The sequence below is a fragment of the Amblyomma mixtum genome, chromosome 2, assembly GCF_055824585.1.
Source record: "Amblyomma mixtum isolate Tamu chromosome 2, ASM5582458v1, whole genome shotgun sequence".
Lineage (NCBI taxonomy): Eukaryota > Metazoa > Arthropoda > Arachnida > Ixodida > Ixodidae > Amblyomma > Amblyomma mixtum.
In genome coordinates this window covers 267873231-267894123 of record NC_143013.1, presented here as the reverse complement: position 1 = coordinate 267894123, position 20893 = coordinate 267873231, and the positions used below count along the sequence as shown (strand labels likewise).

General features: G+C 45.5%; 1 protein-coding gene across 6 annotated transcripts in view; it reads left to right on the top strand.

Annotated features, from left to right (window-relative positions):
* The window catches only part of Vps13D (vacuolar protein sorting 13D), a 111632-nt gene that overhangs the window by 70236 nt on the left and 20503 nt on the right, over positions 1–20893 (top strand). For 5 of the 6 annotated variants that reach the window (XM_089573892.1, XM_089573888.1, XM_089573891.1 and 2 more), the window contains exons 48-62: positions 154–354; positions 1515–1626; positions 2707–2991; positions 4273–4390; positions 4686–4753; positions 4900–5005; positions 6267–6401; positions 7295–7400; positions 8496–8618; positions 9890–10031; positions 11638–11839; positions 12471–12663; positions 14899–15078; positions 18594–18760; positions 19255–19383. In XM_089573892.1, the coding sequence (XP_089430018.1) occupies positions 154–354; positions 1515–1626; positions 2707–2991; positions 4273–4390; positions 4686–4753; positions 4900–5005; positions 6267–6401; positions 7295–7400; positions 8496–8618; positions 9890–10031; positions 11638–11839; positions 12471–12663; positions 14899–15078; positions 18594–18760; positions 19255–19383 (2267 nt within the window). The remainder of the gene's footprint in view (positions 1–153; positions 355–1514; positions 1627–2706; positions 2992–4272; positions 4391–4685; positions 4754–4899; positions 5006–6266; positions 6402–7294; positions 7401–8495; positions 8619–9889; positions 10032–11637; positions 11840–12470; positions 12664–14898; positions 15079–18593; positions 18761–19254; positions 19384–20893) is intronic. The other variant, XM_089573889.1, reaches the window with a different exon arrangement.

The window sequence follows — 20893 nt, the reverse complement described above, 5'->3', positions numbered from 1 at the left end:
GGTTTCTGGCAGTATGTGTATACCCTTTGGAATTTTCATGCTGCTTTCTCAGTTATGGATGACTCAGTTGAATTGGCAGTGTTCTCTGATTTATGCTTAGTGGAACTGCAACTCTGTGGAGGAACTTAATGTCTTCTTATTCCCTATGTACAGTCAACGGCTGTGCTGTCCTATCACAAGGCTCTGACTGAGAGGCCCCTGTCCTGCAACCTACAGAACTTGGAAGTGTTCTCCTGCATTTTGGGCCTGGAGGATGACACTGCTCTGTCCATCATAGACCCTATCAGTGTCTACATTGATCTTGTGGAAAGAGAGTCCACATCATTTGGTGTGAAGTCTGGACATGTGCTGCAGGTTAGTGCATGCGAGAGTGCTCATGGTTTTAGTTTGCTTGATGGGGTTTAACGTCCCAAAGCAACTCAAGCTATGAGGGATGCTGTAGGGGAGGACTCCGAATAATTTCGACCGCCTGGGGTTCTTAAACTTGCGCTGGCATCGCACAGTACACGGGCCTCTAGCATTTCACCTCCATCAAAATGCGACTACCATGGCTGGGATCGAACCTGTGTATTTCGAGTCAGCAGCCAAGCACCATAACCACTGAGCCACCGTGGTGGCTCAGCTCATGGTTTTGAATACCCTCCTCCCTCCCCTCTATTCACATTTTAATTTGGAATGCCTGCTGTAAGAAAGCAGCTCTTAAGGCGCGTTCACACTTGCCCAAAAATCTGGCGAGCGAAGCGGATTCGGCTGCTTTGGCGCCGAGCGAGGCGGAAAGCGGCGCGGCAAGGCCGATCGGTCCAGACCGATTTCTGCCGCGCGGCAACAAACATGGCGGCGCCCTTCAAAGCCGGACCCCTCGCTTTGGACTGAATTCTCGTTGTTGCTGCCTTTTTCAGTGTGTTCACTGGCCATAAATGGGGTGCCGGTCTTTCGCTTCATCATACCTTGCCTCTAAGAAAACGTATAAGTGATAAATTTGCTTTATTTTTTATTAAGAGTGACGATTCTGCCGCTTCTAGGCTTAAGAGGAGAGTCGATTTGTTGACAGTAATGGTTCTCGTCCTGACAACCAGATGGCGCCACTATATGCTGAGGTAATTTTTGTGTCTGTGCTAGCATACGCTGAACTAAATGTGGGAATGCACTTGAGTTTAATGTACGTAAGCATGCATACGCTCCTGGTACGTAGACAGCGTAAATTTATGCTCTTTTCTCACTCTATCTGTGTATGCCGCCAGCAGCGCCGTGGTGTGGAAAATCGAGAAACAGCAGTAGCGCGGCAGTTTTGCCTCGCCCGGGCGTCAACAGATGTGAACAGGTCCTAGTTTTTGTGGCGAGCGAATCCGCTTCGCTCGCCGGATTTTTGGGCAAGTGTGAACGTGCCTTTACAGTGGGTTGCTGTAGGGCAACAGTTGCATGGTTCTGGCTTGAGAGCAGATTGGCTGTGGGTGCACTAACTTGCAGCTGCAAGATTGACAGCCTTAGGCAGCTTAACTTTTTATTTTTCTCAGGTGGGGACGCTGAATCTGAACCTGAGACTTTCGTACAATGACGTCAAGATGTTCCTCAGGATCCTGGACTCCATACCAAAACAGTTGCTGCTCGGCGGCAACAAAACGGACGGTGAATATCTTGGCAAGAATCTTGGCTTCAGATGTGACCTTGTGTTTCTAACTATGCTGTGTAACTATGGACTGGACAGAGGAAAGCTTAGTGGTTTACACAATTAGAACTTGAGACAGCTACCACAAAGTCTTAAACTTGCAGTACGTTGAGGAATATTGCACCTGCTTCACTGTGTGACAGTGTGAATTGGTAAAAATGAGTAGTTATTTCAATGTATGTTTGACCTATGTATGATTTCAAATGACTCGTTTAGAAATATTGCTGTGAATCTTAACTGCCTTTTTTGTCTGTGGCTGACTCTTTAGTTGGAGCAGCTGTTTTAGCCTCTTTGCAAGCCAGTGGGCAGACTAGTATGCTGCGGTTCAGGTATTAACACAACAGCATTAAGTTCCCAATCAGCAGAGAACCCGGCGTTGCTGGTGTGGTAAAAAAATCCGGATTGGTTGAGAAAGGCGTGGCACCACAACCACTTGATCTCGCACGTTTAATTCGGACACCTCACAGTGATCACACAATGCAACGGTCATTACGTCGCCACACAATTTCTCATTGGTTCACAGGGTCATGATGTCATTTCAGCACTGTTATGTGATGCCTCTGAAGAAAGAAAACAAATTGTGCAGAAAAGAAAAATGGTTAAGCTGGGACTGAAACTGGTGCCCCCCCCCCCCCGGGTTGTGAGCAGGGTGGGCTACCCTTTGACCACTGAGGAACATTCGTTCGACTTGGTTAAAGGGGGCCTTGGGTGTATTGCTATAAATAATAATAAAAAAAAATGAAATGAAGTGAAATGTAGAACAGTGTTCGTGTCTGCAAAGCGATACACAAAGAGGACCCGAGGCCACTAAGGAACCCATTAATGCTATCGCATCATACCCTAAAGGCAGAACTTGTGTCCTTTGAATTTTTTCAAGGCCATCTATCGCAGTGTTGTTCAGAGCTTCAAACGGTTCCAAGTTGCTCATCTTAATCTTAATTTTCAGGGTACATTGTGTCGGGGTTATATGAAGTTAAATTTTCTTTTTTCTCCAGCAGTTTGTGATGCGCTGTTTCTTCCTCTTCTGATCTTTCATGCAGCAGTGAACATTGACAGCCTCCTGGAAATGGGCTTCTCCCACGAGGACTGCCTCCGTAGCCTTGAAGCCTGCAAGGGCAACCTCAACGATGCAGCAATCTGGCTCACTCAGAACGCCTCTGCTTGTAGTCCCAGCATGAGCACGATAGCCATCGCGCCGCCAGCCTCCATTGCCAAACAAGACGTCGTCATGTCTGCTGTAGAGCTTAAGGTTTCCTCCTTTTGCCTCTGCATCATTGATGACTGCATGGACGCCGACGTGCCACTGCTGGAGATTGATCTCAGGGGTGAGTGTGTCCCAGCACATCCTCGATGTGCATAACTTGTGCACTTAACTGAACTATTACTCACAAGGCAGTTTGCATTAATAATCAAACTTCCATAAACTTGGGCAACATTGAGGAATGACAAGAAGGAAATTGCATGCAGCATTCATCTGAGCTCAACTGTATGTCTACAAAGAAAACCACTGGAGCAGGAAAAATTTTTTTCTAAGGCTGTACAGCTTTGCTTTGTAACTATTATATTGCTGTGCACACAGATGTTGATAAATTGGAATTATATTCCCTTCTCTGGAATATTGCCTCACCTATAGGGAATTCTCTTCACGCGTGTTAGCCTGACAGCGGTACATCAGTTTTAATTGCAAGTCCAGCATACTCAGTGTGGCAGTGCTAAGCTTCTTTGCCTGGGCACAGTGCTGATTTGCTGAATGGGGAGTGACTTATACCCGTGCCACATGGACAGACTTAATGCCATTAAGTGCTTACTGCCTTAAGTTTTAATGGCATTCGTGCGGTGCCACACGCATAAATTTAATGACATTAGCCTTACTGCCATTCGCGACCTACTGAGTTCACCACAACTCATTCGCCCGTGCAACGTGTACTCTCGTTCCCATTCCACACGCAGAAAAGCATGCAGCTTTGTTAGTAACGACTTCCTAACCAGTAGGAAATGGTTAATTCTTAACTTTCAGTCAGATGAGGCATCTATACCGCATTTTCGATGCGAAGAGCGCCATTTTAACCAGCCTTATTGACAGGTACTCTCGACTTATGTGCTGACATGCGAGTTTATGCCTACTTTTTCGACTTGTAAAGCAGGAACAGCCATATTTTCTGGAAAATCGTTTTTACATTACATTTGAACAACATTCCCAATATATTGTGCTCACTAAGAATGTTTATATTCAGATGAAACTTTTAACTACTTAGCAAGCGTTATCGCCATCGTCACTTCCGATAATGGCATTAAATGTGGACGTGTAGCACAAACTCCGGAAATAATGGCATTAACAAACTTAAGGCCTTAAGCATTTACTGCCATTTCTTGTGCGCGTGTGGCACGGGTATTAGTGTACTGTTAGTGTCTTTAAGTGTCTATAAGCAGTGTCCTTTGAAGGCTAATACCAGTGTCAGTTAACCAGTGGTTGCGACATTGTACTGCCGACCACGTGGTTGGGGATTCAGCACCATCTGTAGCATCACTTATTAATGTAAGATGAAATGCAATTGTGCTTGTGCACATGTGTTGACTTTTACTGGAATTTATTCTTCTTTCGTCAGAAACCTACATTTTCCAAGAACTCTCAAAAACGTTTGGTGGAGAGTCCAAGTTTTTCTTCAGCATTGGCTACTACAACAGAGCACTTTCAGGATGGGAGCCCATTGTGGAGCCCTGGAGGTGAGTTAGTGAATTGTGTTTCGTACAGGAGCCGGCAAATATTAATGGAGTAGCCACATTTCTACTCTGAAATGCAGCTGTGGGCTATTCTTAGCTTGTCTGATACCCACACAAATACATATGTTTAAGTGCACACTGAAACATATGTATCTACATGGCACAGTGAGCAGCTACATGGCTGTTTGCTCCCTTTTCATGGCTGCTGTGTCGGCTGTAGCTAACTTTTCTATTATTTTCCTCATGGGCTGTACTGCTGGAAGCTGTGAAAAATATGGCCTTCTCTTTTTCTCCAAAGGTGTAACTGCCAGTGGGAGGCTGCTTTTGGGAAAACAGGTCTCACAAAATTTCACTTCAAAATAAATGGTAAGATTTTATTTCTTATTTGTTGTGCTTCGTGGTGAGGTTCTATTCGTCCTAACAGGGGTGTAGCAAATGCTGTCTGTTATGCAACCTCCGTGGTGACTTTGGCGCTCTTAGCAGTCACAGTTTCACTTCTTTCTCTGTCCCAGCTGAAGACGTCCTCAAAGTAAACATTACCACTGCTCTGCTGGACTTGTACCAGAAGGTGAAAACTTCTTGGGCCACTGATTTCTACCAGCTTTTTTCTGCAGAGAAGTAAGTTGACAGTCCTTGAAATTTTATTCCTGTAGACAGCTTTTTGAGTAAGCATGGATACTCTCCTCATACATGTGCATGCAAATAGTTTGAACTGGAACACACCAAAATATGTTCGTATTACAAGGAGCTCTTACTAGAAGTGAGCTTAGTACCTAAATTCATAAGCACTCCATCTCTACTGTTCCGTGGTATGAAATATTAATATCTGGAGCAATGCATGTGTGATGCTGGTGTGTATCATACCATGTGTAACAATCGCCGACTGTGAGACTAGTTTTCTGTTTTTTATTTCACACAGAAAGCTGCACAGTATTCTGCTCTCACAAAGAAGCCTGAATCCCTGGCTGAATCAGTAATGTATTTTGCATCAAATTGCCAATCACAAATGAACCTTGTTATAACAAACAGGTACAATAATTATAAAATGGTTCGATATAGAAGAAATTTGTATTATAAAATCTTGTAAAAAATGCATGCGAGAGCAGCACAGTTTAGTTGATGAAAAGACGGCAACCAAGGCAATTCCCATTAGAGATTAGAAGATACGTTTTCTGAAGTTTTAGTGTTGCTTCCAGATGGTGTGAAAAACCGAGCAGCACCAAACGGCTGTTAAGTTGGCTTCCCTGCACAGCACTGCCAGCTTTCAGAGGCAGTGGGCCAAACACCGTATAGGGTGGCTTCTCTGCATTACAGCGTTGTTGCATAGGATTGGTACACCAGAGCAAAAGCTGTCGCCATTTTAACTATCTCCATGACAGCGTACATGAATGCAGGATAGTGAATGGCTACAACGTTCCACACTGCTGCTTCTGGGGCACTGTCAACTAGCCACCCATATTGGCAGGGTGCATGGTGCAAATGCTTCTCGTACTGTCATTAGTCGCTCGTGTAGTGCAGCGAAGCCTGCCATCCGAGTGGGCACCATTTGGAGCTGAGGATTTTGATATCTCAGTTTTATGGCCAGTTGCGTCTCGTATATAAAGTGAGAATTGCATGCACTTGTCAAAGATGTTTAGAAAGAGCTGAGATAGGCAGTAATTCGTAATATTCTTTTTTATATATCGAGGTTGTATAGCTTGCTTTACTGCATCAGTATGTTCCTGCACAAATTTTTGTAGGCCGGCTGTCTTATTGCAGCAAGCTGTGTAAGGATGGGAGGCTTGGTGGCTTTATGTGTGTCTTGCCATGAGGAATTTTTTTCTGTAACTCACTTCAGTGCACATTGTGCATGTTGTCAGCCATTAATTATAAAACGCAGGTGCCCAGAGGACAAGGATGCCCCACTGCAGGGAGACACGCTCGTCAGGCGTCGTTCGCCCTTTGTGCCTTTCGCCATCAAGAATGACCTTGGGGTTGCCTTCCGCTTCACAGCTTTTGTTGCCGCTGCATTCGGGTTTGTAGCTTTCTTTTTTATCTTACGTTTTAAAACAGAAGTGTGTGCGGTCACGGCGTGCAGCCGCTTCAGATTTCTGCCTGGTCACGTCTGGCTTTTGCTGCAGCGGATTTTTGTGCTTTTCCTAATAGTATTTGTGATCGAGTTGGGCAGAGGTGCTGTTGTAATGTCGTGTTTCCTTAATTACAAGCCAAAACATTGAAGAACGCAGTTTGCTGAGTGATTGCATCCTTGATTGGCCTTAACAAGCAATGTTGTAGTGTTTCTGTAGCAGTTACATTGGCAGAGTTTACATTACGTTTATAGTTGCATGGAATCTTACCAGTGAAAACTGACAGTGGATCACACCATGTCTAACATGATTCCTGGAGTGTGGCATATTGAATGGCAGATGTGTCTAAATGTTGTGCATGCATGTTTGTGCGTGCATGCATGCACATGTGAGTCGGTGGGAGAGAGGTTTCTTGAATGGTGAAGACTGAGGTGTAGTTTTATTTTATCATGTAAGGCTTGTATAAAATGTGCACTTTAACAAATACAAATCATTGTTACTGTGAGTCTGCAGCAAAGAGCTTGTGGTGCATTGTAGTATAAGTCCTGCAAACTATATGTGCACATATACAATCCAAGAACTTGCAGGTTTGTAGCCATGGCAGAGTAATAAGCATGTGAGACTGTAGACTTGTATTTCTGAAGTTCTTTTTTTTTTTTTTTGCAATCTATGTATTTCAATTTCTTGAATCTGCTTTTTCAGTTTTTATACTTCCCCACCCTCTCTCTTTTCTGAACACTTCCTTACTTTTTCTTTCTTGTTTTCACCAGCATGCAACTCCCTTCTTTGTACATTTACTCATGCTCGCAGTACATAGAGTTCAATGTCATTACTCTTTCAGTGGCAGCAAAGAAGAGCAGACCACTTCGAGGTTTGATTGGAAGGACGTTGAACCTGGCCAGGTTGTGCCTTTCACCTTCCAAGGACGAGGCAAAATCAGGCATCAGGTGACCACAGCCTCTTGTCTGTATAGTAGTCTAGCATCTGGAGCTCTTGGTTGTGAGACAAATATACTGGCTTGCATGTTTTAACGTGATAGCATGAAAGGTCTTCTGTCACTGAAAAGCCGGCGTCGCCGCCATTGGCCATGAGCTAAAAATTCATGAAAAATTTCCAGAGAAGTAGCCTAGATGGCAGGTGGGGGCACTTAGGTCATTTGAACTTGTGGTGTCATCACAACCTGCCCACCGGATTGTGAGCAGCCCACTGTGGCATGTGGCAGTTAAGTTAATAATTGGTCGCGAGAGGTTGCTCGGGAAGAGCAACCTGGGTCACACAATCCCCACTGGTGCTAGTATCTGCCATCGCAGGCCAGTGGCGCATAGCTTAACCCGCCGCACTACAGCGCCAGGCGTAGTATGAGGAACTTCCGGGGATCTATGAATGCAAAGTAGAGAAGCACCAATTCTGCATATATGGGCATTAACGCAGCAACACTATCGTCACTGGGGTGTTGGCGGACAGAAAACGAATTAGTATACCAGGTAATGATTAGTGGCTTGTGCAGATGATGCAGCTGTGAGATTTTTGCCTAGAGCAGTAAGAAGTGGCAGGCCCAGCTGGGCACTGTAGAAATTGTACTTGGAATTCTTGCGTCTCCTTCCACATCATACTTATCTTGCACCATCTGTAGCTTTGCCATTGCATGAATGGACACCAGGATTTAACTTCCGTTTAAAAATGATACACCAGATTTCGAGGTGCAGTCTTTTTTTGTCAGTAGCTTGTGGGCCACTTTTCATGTAATTAGAGTAGTTGTCGGTGCTTGTGGGGAGCTTCTGTGGCACTCTTGTTGTATCAGATATCTGAAGGAAGCAGTCTGGGACTCTCTCCAGATGTTTGGAGCACCTGATGAACCGCTAGAGTCTCATTCTGTGCAAGGCAGTCTCAGCATATCCGACAGAAGCATTAGTCAGCTGTTATGTCACTTGTCCCATTGATTTGTTGGATGGCACTGTTGTAGCGGTTGCCAACTTCCTGCAAAGCTCCACAGCAGGCTCAGGGGCAGAAACAGCATGTGCTTTGTTTTCTTCATGGTACAGGACTCCCATGAGTTGAGGATGCACAGGCTGGTTCTGAAGATTGCTGGCTATGGCCAGCTAGAACCAGTGTCAGTGGAAAAAGTGGGTGTCTACTTCAAGTATGCCATACCAATCGACCGTCAGGTGGGTCCCTGCACTAAATTTGTTTGCTACAGTATAACTACCTGTTTTGTTGTTGAATGCAAACTGTGTTTCTGTTGGACGAACTGTGGCCATCTCCTTTTTCGTATGTATTTGTCTGCACATCACGTGACACAGCTATATAGTTAAAAATCTTGATGCTGTACAATGCTGCGATATGTTTGACTATTAGCCTGCACTACCTGAACTACTTTGGGTAAGTTTTGTAAAATGATCAGGGCGTGTACAGCACAACAATAATGCTTTGCGAAAATGAGTGCCAAGGTGCAGACATTGTGCAGCATATGTCTTGCTTTCCTCTTTCTGTGTAGGTTGGGTAAATTTCTGCATTTATTTGTTGTGTTGTTTTTTCATTCACTGCAGCTACATGAAGGAAAGATTACTGCAGCTTGTTTCTTTAACTGCTTTTAAAATTGCCTCTCTGCTTCTCGGTTTCGAAAGTGGTGGCAAATATTGAAAGCTCAGTTGCGATAATAGTAGCAAAGTGGATGCGGGTGGGTGGAAGTCAACGTTGCAAGGTACCAGGGAAATGGTGAAGGAGTCCGCATAAATGGGGAAGTCAGTGGGGCCAAACTGTTGCACTCTGCTGTGTGACTGGTCCCTTTGTGATGTGTGGATGGCACAAATGCCACTTCTGGAATGGGACGCTGCAAAGCACATGCGTCTTGTTGCCGCGCTGCTTAGCACGTCACTGGTGCCACCAATCAGGCGGACTGCATTAAAGGTATACTGAGGATTAGTTGGAGTTGGCCTAGATTGATCTCTTACTACTTTTTATTTACAAATAGACTACTTGCACTGAAAAAAGAGCTTTTAATGAGCTTGAGAAGAGCAAAAAATGAAACTCTTATGTCTCTATCACAAGCCATTTATACAACTAAAGTATGGTGACATCAGGTGTGATTTTAAGTGCAAGCCTGAGGGCGACAGAGTTGCTTATGAAAGAAAACAAATGCATATGCACTTGAATATTGAGGCAGGTATTGTTTAGCAGTCACTAGTGCAGGCTGGACCCAGTTACTCCTGCTTCTAGTGCAGTGCTACTTGATGTGGTGCTCCTTAGTGGTGGCCTCTGGAGCTTTGAGTCCTTAAAACTGAGAAAGAAAGCACCTCGTAAATCACATGAAATCTGTTTGAAAAGAAGGTTTAGATAGAGTGTGAATGTGAATGTTTACTTCCACGCGCATAATGAAGTTTTGTTGTACCATGCATACAAAGAAAATTGTCTTTCCAACTTATTTCCTCATACACAGCACCGCAGTTCTGGCATGATACGCGTGGTGTTCAGTGTGACCCTCGATGGAAACGCTCGAAAGCTGATCACCGTACAGTCGGCCCTGGTGATCAAGAACAAAGTGGAGGTTCCAGTGGATGTGAAGCTGGAAACGGCTGGAGGTAATTAGTGGTATAATCATGCATGCTATTTCTGGCTCAACTTAAACACTTTGTGTCTGGAAGCAACAGTATTTTTTTAGCCATTTTCTTCCTGAAAAGCATGTTGTTATGGAAACTTTGTTTGAAGACACGACCAGCAGCATGCACTGTTGTATGCAGCCTGAGTAGCTTTTTTGTGTGGTGTTCAAGTACATCACTGCTTATGGGAGGAAAATGAGAGGGGTGTGCCAGTAAGGAATGCATGCATGATTGTATATAGAATAGCATTTGCTGGCTAAAATGCTGTTGCCGTAAGAAAAAGTGAACATTTGGGAGTTAAGTGATTGTGTTATGAGACAAACATGAAAAACAAGAGTTTATATTTGAAAACTACGCTCTGCTAAAAACAAGTTAGTAAAAAACAAATATGTGAAAGCAGTAGGCAAGCTACATGCATATACACTTTCCATGATTAGTAAGTGAAACGATGCCTTTTTGTCTAGTCACCGTCGTGTTGGAATCACTTTACTTAGCTGCAAAAGATGCACATATATTTTTGCTTGTGACGCACTGCTCACAGCTTTTCTCTTGGAATGGACTGTGGAAGCAGCACATGCTTCACGAGAACAAAGTTTGGAATTAAAAAGAAACTAAAATTGACTGCAGCAGGAGCGTAGAAGGAAAGGCTGTACACCACTTGGTGGTGGAATGACAGCAACGATGGAAGCGGCTCTGAACCATTGTGGAAACCAGAACATGACACATTTTCTTGACCCTTGTGCATGGCTTCATGTTCGCGGTGGCTTGTTCGGGTTACCAGCATTGTCAGTGTCCTTGCATGGAGCGCAAAAATCTAATCGGGCTCTAATCGATCGATGGCAGTCTGTGAGCGGATGGCACTACACTAGCAGACAAAGCTTGATACGGAGGTAGAGCCTCCCAGTTCGCTGTGATTTTTGTTCCAAGGTTGCAGAATGAAGCATCATAAAATATAACCACACTAATTAATTCAGAAATCTCATTGTCTCACTGTGCTTCTGGCGTCTGCACTTCGACCGACTGTATCCCGTACTCAGTAGTCGTCGAGCTCTGGCATACATCTAAAAAATGCTGTCCTTTTTCGATTAAACTGAATTTAAAGCAATGAATTCAGTGAACCTTTATTGTTTTTCTTGTTTTGTTTTAAACTGCAAAGTTCAACCTTTCTTCTTAGCCCATGTGCAACTTTGGGATGTCAAGCCCCACATGCCGTACCAAACTAACTACACCATACCTATTTTTAGTCCGGCTCACATGCACAAGGTAGCTTCTGACCAGAACTTCTGGAAAGGCTGCGAAAATCTAGTGAAACACTTTGGGATCTGACAAGCCAGTTTATAACAAATTGTTCACTAATTTTTATTTTTGAGAGAAGCTAGGCACATCTTTGGGCTTGTCTTGCCTAAAAGTGGAAAACTGCGCTGATTCAGTCGTGATTACGAAAGCTAACACTAGTAATGCAGAGATTGGACAATGCATATTGATGAAGCATTGCTAGCAGGTCCAGTGCTACCCCCTCAGCATCTCTTTCTCGTCTCGTGTGTTTTCCGTTAGTATTGACTAGTGCATCTCTTCATCCCTGTTGCAGTGCGCCCGTACCAGATCTGCCTTCAGCCCAAGTGCACGACTGCGGTGCCCCTGCCATATGTGTTTGCTGACATGTGGGTGCGGCCGACAATCTCCCTGATTGCTTACTCCTCCCTGGAGTGGCAGCACGTTGCGAGCAAACGGCAGAGTGCTGGCTACTCCATCACATGCTGTCCCATACGCAACGACGCCGCCCTCTTCAGGTGTATATTACGATATGTTTTGTTTTGTTAATCTGTGCACACCTGCTAGCATGCACCCCTATCATTGTTTTGTTCACAACATGGGACAAGTTATCTGGCATGTGACTCTTAGGCACTTCTAGATTGCTTGCAAAAATTCATGTCGTAATCGTGTGGGTGATTCTGTGCAGTCTTGGACCTTTCGAAAGGACATGCAGCCATTGTCTAGAATGTTCAGAGCCATGCCTAAATACAGTGCAGATGGCAGACTTGGCTACTTTTGAGTGGGACGATTGCTGAATGCACGTCTTATTATTGATGCCACCACTCATCTCTTGTTCAAAGGCACGCTTTTGCCGCAATAAGCGATTATTGTTCAAAGGCAAAATTCACCACCATAAACGATCAGTTTCAAGTTCTACACAAGCCTGCTTTACAGCCCGGCTATCTACTGGCCCGCCTACTGTCGCCACTACATGGCAGTCTGAATGAAGTCTTCTATTGGTATTCCCTTGAATACTGCATAGAATCGTGTCAAGGGGGTGTGGGAGGTATATGACTATATCAGCTGGTGCTGCAAAACAGCAAGAGGGGGTGCTGCGAGGAAGTAACTCATGTGTTTTGATGGTGCATAATCTCTGGTCCTTGACAGGTTCTCAGTGGACGTGAAACGCGAGAACTATCCCGACAAGGATAGCGTGTCCAGCACTGTGCCTGGACACACAATCAGCCTGCTGCCTCCCATCAGAATCCACAATCTGCTGCCTTGCGAGCTGGACTATGTGGTCAATGAGAGTCAGTGCAGGGGCATCATACCTGCGCAGAGGGATTGTGCACTGCACGAGGTATGTCTTCAGGTTCTCACCTTGTTGCCAATAGATAGTAGCAGTAAAGATAAAACCGGCTGGGTCCTTTTGTTTAAACCTGCCCGCCTACTGCTTAGTGCAATGCTGTTTGTGCTGTGAATAAGCTGTTTGCGAGCTTGTGTGGTATTCAGTGGTGCATGTATTGCTTTTGAGTGAACAGCTAAGTGTGTCATCATCTCAGGGCATGCTACTTGACTTGCACTTGGCTAGGTACGTTTGTGACCTAGGAAGCTTCCCATGGATATAGCAATGAGCCTCGTGGGGTAGGTTGTGTGTGGCACCTGCAAGCTATGTTAGGCTATTTACTTCATTCCGCAACCTTCGCCAACATTATAATAAGGCCCCTAGTTTCCTGTGATTCTGTGAAAAATCATGGATTTCAGCATTTTGGTGGAATTGTATGGCGGAATAGGAATTGTAGCCACATTCTCATTTTTGGTGTTAATTTTGTTGTTAATGTCAGTAGGAGTGCCAGAATGACGGGAGTGCGATTAATATGATTATATTAAGTCTCTTGAAAGCTAGAATAAAAAACTAAGTTCTGCTTATGCTTTGAAATGCTTGCTCCTCAGTCCACTTGAACAAGCTTGCATGCTTTGGCGGTTCTGGCAACAATGTGTTCACACCCATCCTTGGGAAGAGTCGTAGTACTGGTGCCTTTTGAAAAGAATGTTAATAGTAGTGGAAGCAAACATATTTAGTTTGAGTAACACTCAGCATCCATTCTGGGGGCTTTCTCTCGTCGCAATACTGGCCAACCAAGAACAAAAGGAAGTGGCAGAGGGGGGTGCCAAACTTCTGTGAGGTGGCGTCCCATTTTCCAGCTTCAATCATTCAATCTCTTTGAGAGCATTAAAAGAAGCACTCACCTTCAAGTGAATAGAATACTAAGTACAATAAAACCCCGATAATTTGAACTTGGTTATTTTGAAATCCTGGATAATTCAAAGAATCATGATTTCTAGTACAAATTTGACTGGATAATTTAAAGAGGTGGCCGCCACGAGCCTGGTTAATTCGAAGGTCTGGGATGCTATGCCGTTAAGCCTGAGATTGATGGCCCCTCGGGCCCCTTGCATGCCTGATCGTGCATTTGTATTGCTGCCAGATTAGGCAATGGCCTGAGTCATCTGTATGGTTACACGGAAGTCAAAAGATATCAGCGAAGGCATTGTGCGCCGTACACCAGTCAGAGGACACAGTACCAGCAAGTTCTGTGATTGATGGGTCCTTGCGTAAACCAACCTTGCAGTGTTGTGCGTTGTGCTGCCACAGACGGAGGCATGTTTTCAACATTGACAAGCATGAAGTGCTTGGAATGTGAGCACGCCCTCTTGCACTGTCAGATGCACCATGTAAAGGCACAGAATGCACCTTTCCTTGGTGAGAAGGCTTAATGGAAATTTTTCTGAGGCGAGTACATTCGTCTAAACAGAGGAAAAGGTGGCAGAGAAGCACGGGGGTGGTGTACCCCGGTGCCAAGATCGTGAGCGCGAGAAAATGGCAATGCTGTACGAAGCGAGCGCTGATTAAAGAGCTTTGGTGTGCTAGCTTTCTGATTACGGTACCTAAAATAACTGGCGGTTCACCTCTCATCTAATTTCAACCGTTGAAGGGGTAAGTGTAAGGGTAAGGTATCGCCAGCTTCGAAGTTAGCGTCCTGCGGTACGCAGCACCACAAATACAAAAGCCAACACTGACTAAGCGCTTGCCTCGGTCATGTTGGTAGTTCTGCACTCTTTCATATCTTTTACGCCATCCTCGTTTTTCGGGCCTTCCATGTGCCAGCGAATTGCAGTTCCCGTCTTGTCATGTTCGCTTGCACACCTGGGCTATCTGTCTGGGCTTTTATCCCATCACGCGCGCTCGATGGCAACGTGCCGAACCGTGCAGCCATCGAAGGCCGAAGTTCTGGACATGGCAGCTGCGCTGTGTGCACGTGTGCCAACATCCAGAGTGGTGCAGTCGCACGGAAGCATCGGAGCATACACAGGACCATTGACTGCTTCATCCAGCAGCTTGGTTTCCTGAATTCTAGATCTCGAAAATATTTGAGGTTTCCGAATATTGATATTCGCTTCGAAGCCTAAACTGAATACCACATTATTTGCTTCTATATTAGAAACATTCAAACATTCACACTGCCCTATGTACAACTTGGCAGCAATGTATAGCCGGAACTGAAGCCTGTTTCCTTTCTTTCCTGGACTGCAGGTGAACACGGAGCAGTATGTCATCATTGCCTTCTCCCTGGAGAACTTCCGCCAGTGTACCCAGCTGGTGATCCCGCCTGGATCGAGCAGCTTCTCCACAAGGCTAGAGACACACGACACCGAGGGGCGGCTCCTTCTGCTGCATGCACGTGTCAGCGTGCTGCGTGGAAGGGCACTCAAGGTCAGAGCCGCTTGGCTTTTCTCCTCTTCCTCCAGGGGCCCTCTTGGTGTTAGCTGTAGTTGGCATACTCTTCATGGATATTTAATCACATTATACTACTTAATTCTATAGTACTTGCATTGAGTTTGTTAGGGCGATAGATGCCTTCACTTTTTCTGAGCAATCTTTCAATGGTTCTGAGAATACAGTCATTGCAATGAATTCAAAGGGGTAGCCGCTGTTTTTTTGTTTGCTTCCTGACAGCTTGGACCTTAGCTACAACTGTTGCATACCAACGAGCTTACCTGCTACCTTGTAGATTGAGGACAACATAGCTGGCATTTAATCCGGTGCCAACTTGTGCTTGTGTTATTGTGATGAGTGAACTCATGCATTGAAAAGGGTGCTCCATCCAAATTCATCCAGAACAGATGCTTGCAGCGGAATCACTGCCGCACAGCCGCTTTTACTGCTTCCCATATCAGCTTCAGTGCTTGTAAGTAGGGGTGTGCGAATATTCGATAATTTCGAATATTCGATCGAATAGCATGGTATTCGATATTCGCTTCGAACCGAATTCTCGGTATTCGAAATTTCGAAGTATTCGCCTCGCGCGAATAGTGTTTCTGGGGCGCTTGCCCGTTTGCTTTATTTGGTTTCAGTTCCGAGTATTGCCGCATAGGTGGCTTTTTTTATCGCGCTTTCAACGCTCGGGGGTCAGTCAATACACGAATCACAACCAGGTCGGGGTGCGAACCCAGCTACAAACGAAATAAAGGTGAGGGCGACGCGCTCTTGCGGAAGATCCTGCGTTCTGGCCGTCTCCGAGCCTCCGCACTAAGGCTGCCATAAGCCGCGTCGCTGCCACTGTGTCGAGGCAGACGCAAAGAAGGAAGAGCACAGCCATCAGTCGTCTAAGCTTCAAAACAAGAAACCTCAGTTTACTGTTGTTGTTGTTGCGACTGAGCGAAGGATGAAAAGGAAAGTGCACGGGCCTGCCGACTGGCTCTAGCCGAGCCACCACCGCTGCCACGTGCAGATAGAGGAGAGTTCAAAGATAAGAGGAAAGAAGGAAAAACGAAAAAAGAAGCGCGTCACACAACGCAACAACAGCGTCCGCCGCGGCGGACGCTGGCTGGAAAATCAGATAAGCACCGAAGCCGCGCCCGCTCCACCGCCTCTCGATTTTTTTTCCCGTTAGAGTTGCGGAAAAGATTACCAGATAGGACAGATGCGAAGATAAACACGCAGCCCTACCGCGCTATCGCTTCACCCAGTCAGGTGACGAATCATGCGTACGGAACATGAGCGACCGTTCTCGGCAGCTGTCAAGCAAGCCATCATATTACCGGCGGAGGCGCGAAAAATTCAGCGGCAGCGCGGGGACTCGATGTCGCCGAAGTGTATACTTACGTCAATGGAAAGGGCGCCTTTAGCGTGTGATAACGCCAAGCTTATTGTGCACCCATGGAGGATTACTGCCGTTAACGCTCGGCATCTACGACTGGCGTCTTTTCTTGCTATTCTGACTGCTTGCGCGTTGATGGGAACGGAACGCCGCCGTAATCAGGGCATTGAGCCATCTTGGGTGGTGTGCCGAACTCCGTCGCCGCAACTTGGGCACTCCGATACGTTGGAGGCTGAGAGCATTCTTGATGGAAGCGCGATGCTGAGTGCTGCTCGGAAGTACTACTGGGGACAATTTTGCCAGGACGCGCGAGCGGTGCGAATGACGTTTCGCTTGCGGCGCGAGTTTTGTACAGCCGTTTCCATTCTTGCTTGAGGGAATGCAAGTCTGGGAATGTAAAAGTTGTTCTTCCAGTATAAATTGCCAGTAAAAATTGTTCTTCACTCTAGGTGTTAAAATTTTGAAGTGTGGTTTTAAATAAAGCCTCAGTGCAGTGTGTAATGGCATCGTGTGTTGGGAAAATAAATGGTTTTGGAAATGCCTACTGTCACTCAGCCTCTTTTTAGTGCCAGAAGTACTATTCGAACTATTCGCTTCGAAATTATTCGAAGAAAATCGCTATTCGCTTCGAATTCGCTTCGAATCAAAAAACCACTATTCGCACACCCCTACTTGTAAGACACGCTAAAAATTTGAAACGCATATTTTCCTGCCCACATTGTTCCTTTAAGGGATCCTTAGACCGAGCCTAGGCACACGTACTATGCAGCTGAATGTGGGTTTACCAACCGCGAATATGTCAGCTTTGCCAACATATACCCATTTCTTCCGCAGCCCACACAGGCTTCAGTGCCCAGGAAATAGATAATGGAGGAATATTGTTGCAGAGGACAGGGAGATGCCTATTCAGTGTATTTAACCCCATCTTCTTGGCGCTGAAGTCTATATGAGTCACAAGAAAAGCACATGCACGGCAGCAAATCTGTCGCGAGTACTCGTTTTGATTGGCTTCCCTGCATGACGCACGCACACATTGGTTGCAACATCTCTGTTACACAGCTTCACCTCATGACACCAATGTCTAATGGTGGAGCATAGATGTGCTACATGGAAGGTTACTGTTGTTTTTGTCATGTCCACCTTTTGGTGAGCGGAAACCATCTTATGCTTCTGTTTTCCAACACTGTCACTCATCTTGGCCTTTTTAAGGCAGCAGGGCATTGGTACCATCAAGCACACTAAGCACACTGCCAAACAGTCAAATCACATAACATAACCATGGTGCAAAAACCGAAACTAAACTGCACACAGCACCTGAGAAGCACAGCATGCTCACAGCAGTTCACATGCAGAAAAGAGGTCGGCGAATGGGGAAACTGATGACCTTGGCAACTCTACCAAGGCACAGCAGGTAATGTGCGCCACGCTGCACAAGATTGTTTGGTGGAACTCGAGTACTCGAGTTTGCTGAAAATGTGCACGTCGATGTCAAAATTTCGTTGCACCAAAACTAGCAAATGGTCTGAAAAAAACGCTCTGTGCTGGCGGTGCTTGGAACGAAAAGAGTTTTGCGCATGTTTTGCATGGTGCTTGACATAGCGGGATATGTGTTGTAATTTCAGTTTGCTGCCATTGAATGGTTATTCGAATGTAGTGCACCACTGTAAATAATGTGCACAGTGCTAAATGGCCAGTGAAGTTTATTTTGAGTTTGTTCTAGCCCTTCACAGATAAACATTAAAACGAGATTAAAGCGAGATATCACATACATGCCTTCCAAGGGCAATAGCTGTTCTTTTTTTATGTCTATTATTTTGTCACAGGCCGTTTCGTTACTGCAAGGATTGACTGTATTGCTCTTGTAGGCACCTTATGTATAAGGTGTAGGCACCTTATGTGTTAAAAACTGTTGTGGGAGTTTTATACTGAAAGTCCTTGATGCAGGATTAACAAAAGGCAGTTACTAAATTAGCCCAAATGTGACGGACACCTGCTGACAGTTCCTTACCTGGAGAGCATGTCTAGGTGTAGTCAGGTTCTGAGCACTCGACGTTGTCCACCTACTCAGTGTCATTTCGTTTCTTTTTTTTTCTCTCCTTCCCCCTTGCTTCTTCATTGGCGACTGAAGGTGTTTGTGTCTGTGCCTTACTGGATTATCAACCGCTCGGGCCTTCCGCTCATCTTCAAGCAAGAAGGGACCAACTGCGAGTCAGCTGGGCAGTTTCCTGAGCACGAGCAGGCACGGAGCATGGTGCCTCTGCTCTTCTCGTTTGCCGACAGTGAAGCATCCATGATGTAAGTGCGCTTCAAGGCTTCTTGATATTTTGGGGAGACGCAAAGGTTTTCATACGGCGCACATTTGCTTAGTAACTGCTTGACTTTTGCCCATCCAAGGCATTAGTGGGAGGCAATGCAAAAGTGCACCATAGGTATGCCAAACGAGCAGTGGTGTGTATTTAGCCCTTGACTGTGCACACCTCGCATGAATCGTGAATACTCTGTCCCCTACCCTTGCTATGAACGTTCGGTATAAAAAATTAAAGTTGTTTCGTGGTCATGTTTGTTACATGAAGTTACAATAGCACATTGATGCATTGCACATTTTGTAGTTTTGTTTTGTAATGGTCACAGTCGACCCATTGTGTTTGACTTTAATATAAATAGACGGACGGTAGTATAGAGGGTGGAGACCCTGTGAGCATGCCATGCACTGCTATGTGAGCTGTGTGTTGCTTTTGGAAGCTTGGTGCGTGGTGCACAGGCCCGTGGTGTATTCTGGTGGTTTGCAGGTGCAGCATGAGGGTGGGGATGGAGTTGCACCCACGGAGCTTTCCCCAGTGGTGCACCTGTTTCTCGCTGGAGAAGGGCATCAAGGTGCGCCGGCTCATGGTGTCGCCAAACGATGCCCGTCCTGACTGGTGAGTTTTAATCTTTCCTTACCACAGGAGAAAGCTTATTTTTTTGCGATTCCATTGAGATTTTATTTTTTTTTTCTCCTCCACAGCACGTAGCGCTTTTTGGTATATCACTACACAGAGATCTAAAAGCATATATGCTCTTCGACGGTGTTAATATAAAAGGAGCTGTTAGATATTACTACAAGGAAAAGGTTATTATGAAATTTTGAGCGACAAAACGGACAGGGTTAATTGGAGAGACATGGGAGAGGCCTTTGCCCTGTAGTCGGCGAAGTCACACTGATGATGATGATGATGATGAACACACAAAAATTTTAAAATACCGTAAAAACCCGCGTATAATACGAGGTTTTTTCCCATAATTAGCGTCCTAAATTTCCGCCTCGTACTATTTGCGGATCCGAACAAAAATTTTCGAAGTTGCTCGATGTTTTGGTTTCGTTTTTGCGGCGTGGCTATGGCTTCGCTTCGCTATTGGCGCGTGGCTACGGCTTGGCTTCGTTACTCTCGACAAACGACGTCACGACGTCGTTTCTTTGTTGATCCGTTGGGTGCGCCGGGGGATCGCGGTGTGCTGTGCGCCTGTTGACAACACACGTGCTAGCATGTAAGGCACGCTTCGTGAAGTGGATATTGTTTTAGAGAGCACGATGTCACGATCTCGAAAACAGTACTCGGCTACTTTCAAGCGATTTTGGCTGCGGAGAACATCGGCAACGGTGCGGCCGGGAGGCAGTTTGGTGTCGTCGAAGGAAGCATTCGTGGATGGCCACAACAGAAAGAAGCCCTTTTCGCGTGCAGCGGAATGCGACAAAGCTTTCGCGGCCGTTTGATGGTTGTGTAAACAAACCGTTCAAGGACGCAGTCAGGCGGTGCTACGCAGAGTGGATGCGCTCAGGTGAGCCTGCAGTGACGCCAACCGGGCGGCTGAAGCGGGCTTAAGAAGTGCGGCATCTCGAACGCCCTCGATGGCACGGAAGATGAGTACATTTGGGATGATTTGTCGGACAAAGAAATGTTCGAAGAAAGCGCTACTGAAGAACAAAGTAATTGAAGTGAAGTGCGGGATGTGATTTGAATAAATGTCTTCTATGAGCTTGTGTTACTCGTATTATACGCGAGTGAAACTTTTTTTCCCATTTCGCGTCTCTAAATCTTAGCCCCGTATTTTATTCGGGTTCGTATTATACGCGGGTTTTTACGGTAATCAGTTGTCTTGTTTACAATCCGGAGTGAAGTCCGAAATGTTCATTTTGTAGCATATCAGCTCCACCTATTACTACTCCATCATACAAAAAGGTATAAGTTTCATAAGTCCCAGCACAAATCTTTTTATTACATACACAAAAAAAAAAGAAAAGTGTCTACACCCTGTGAAAGCAATTACATAAAACAAAAATAACCAATATTTGCTCTTGTGATTGCTGTGCCATTAGCTGAAGAGCCCCTTGCTACTATGAGGCACATAAGCATAAACAGATATGAAAAAGTCATGTGCCTTCTGCTTTAT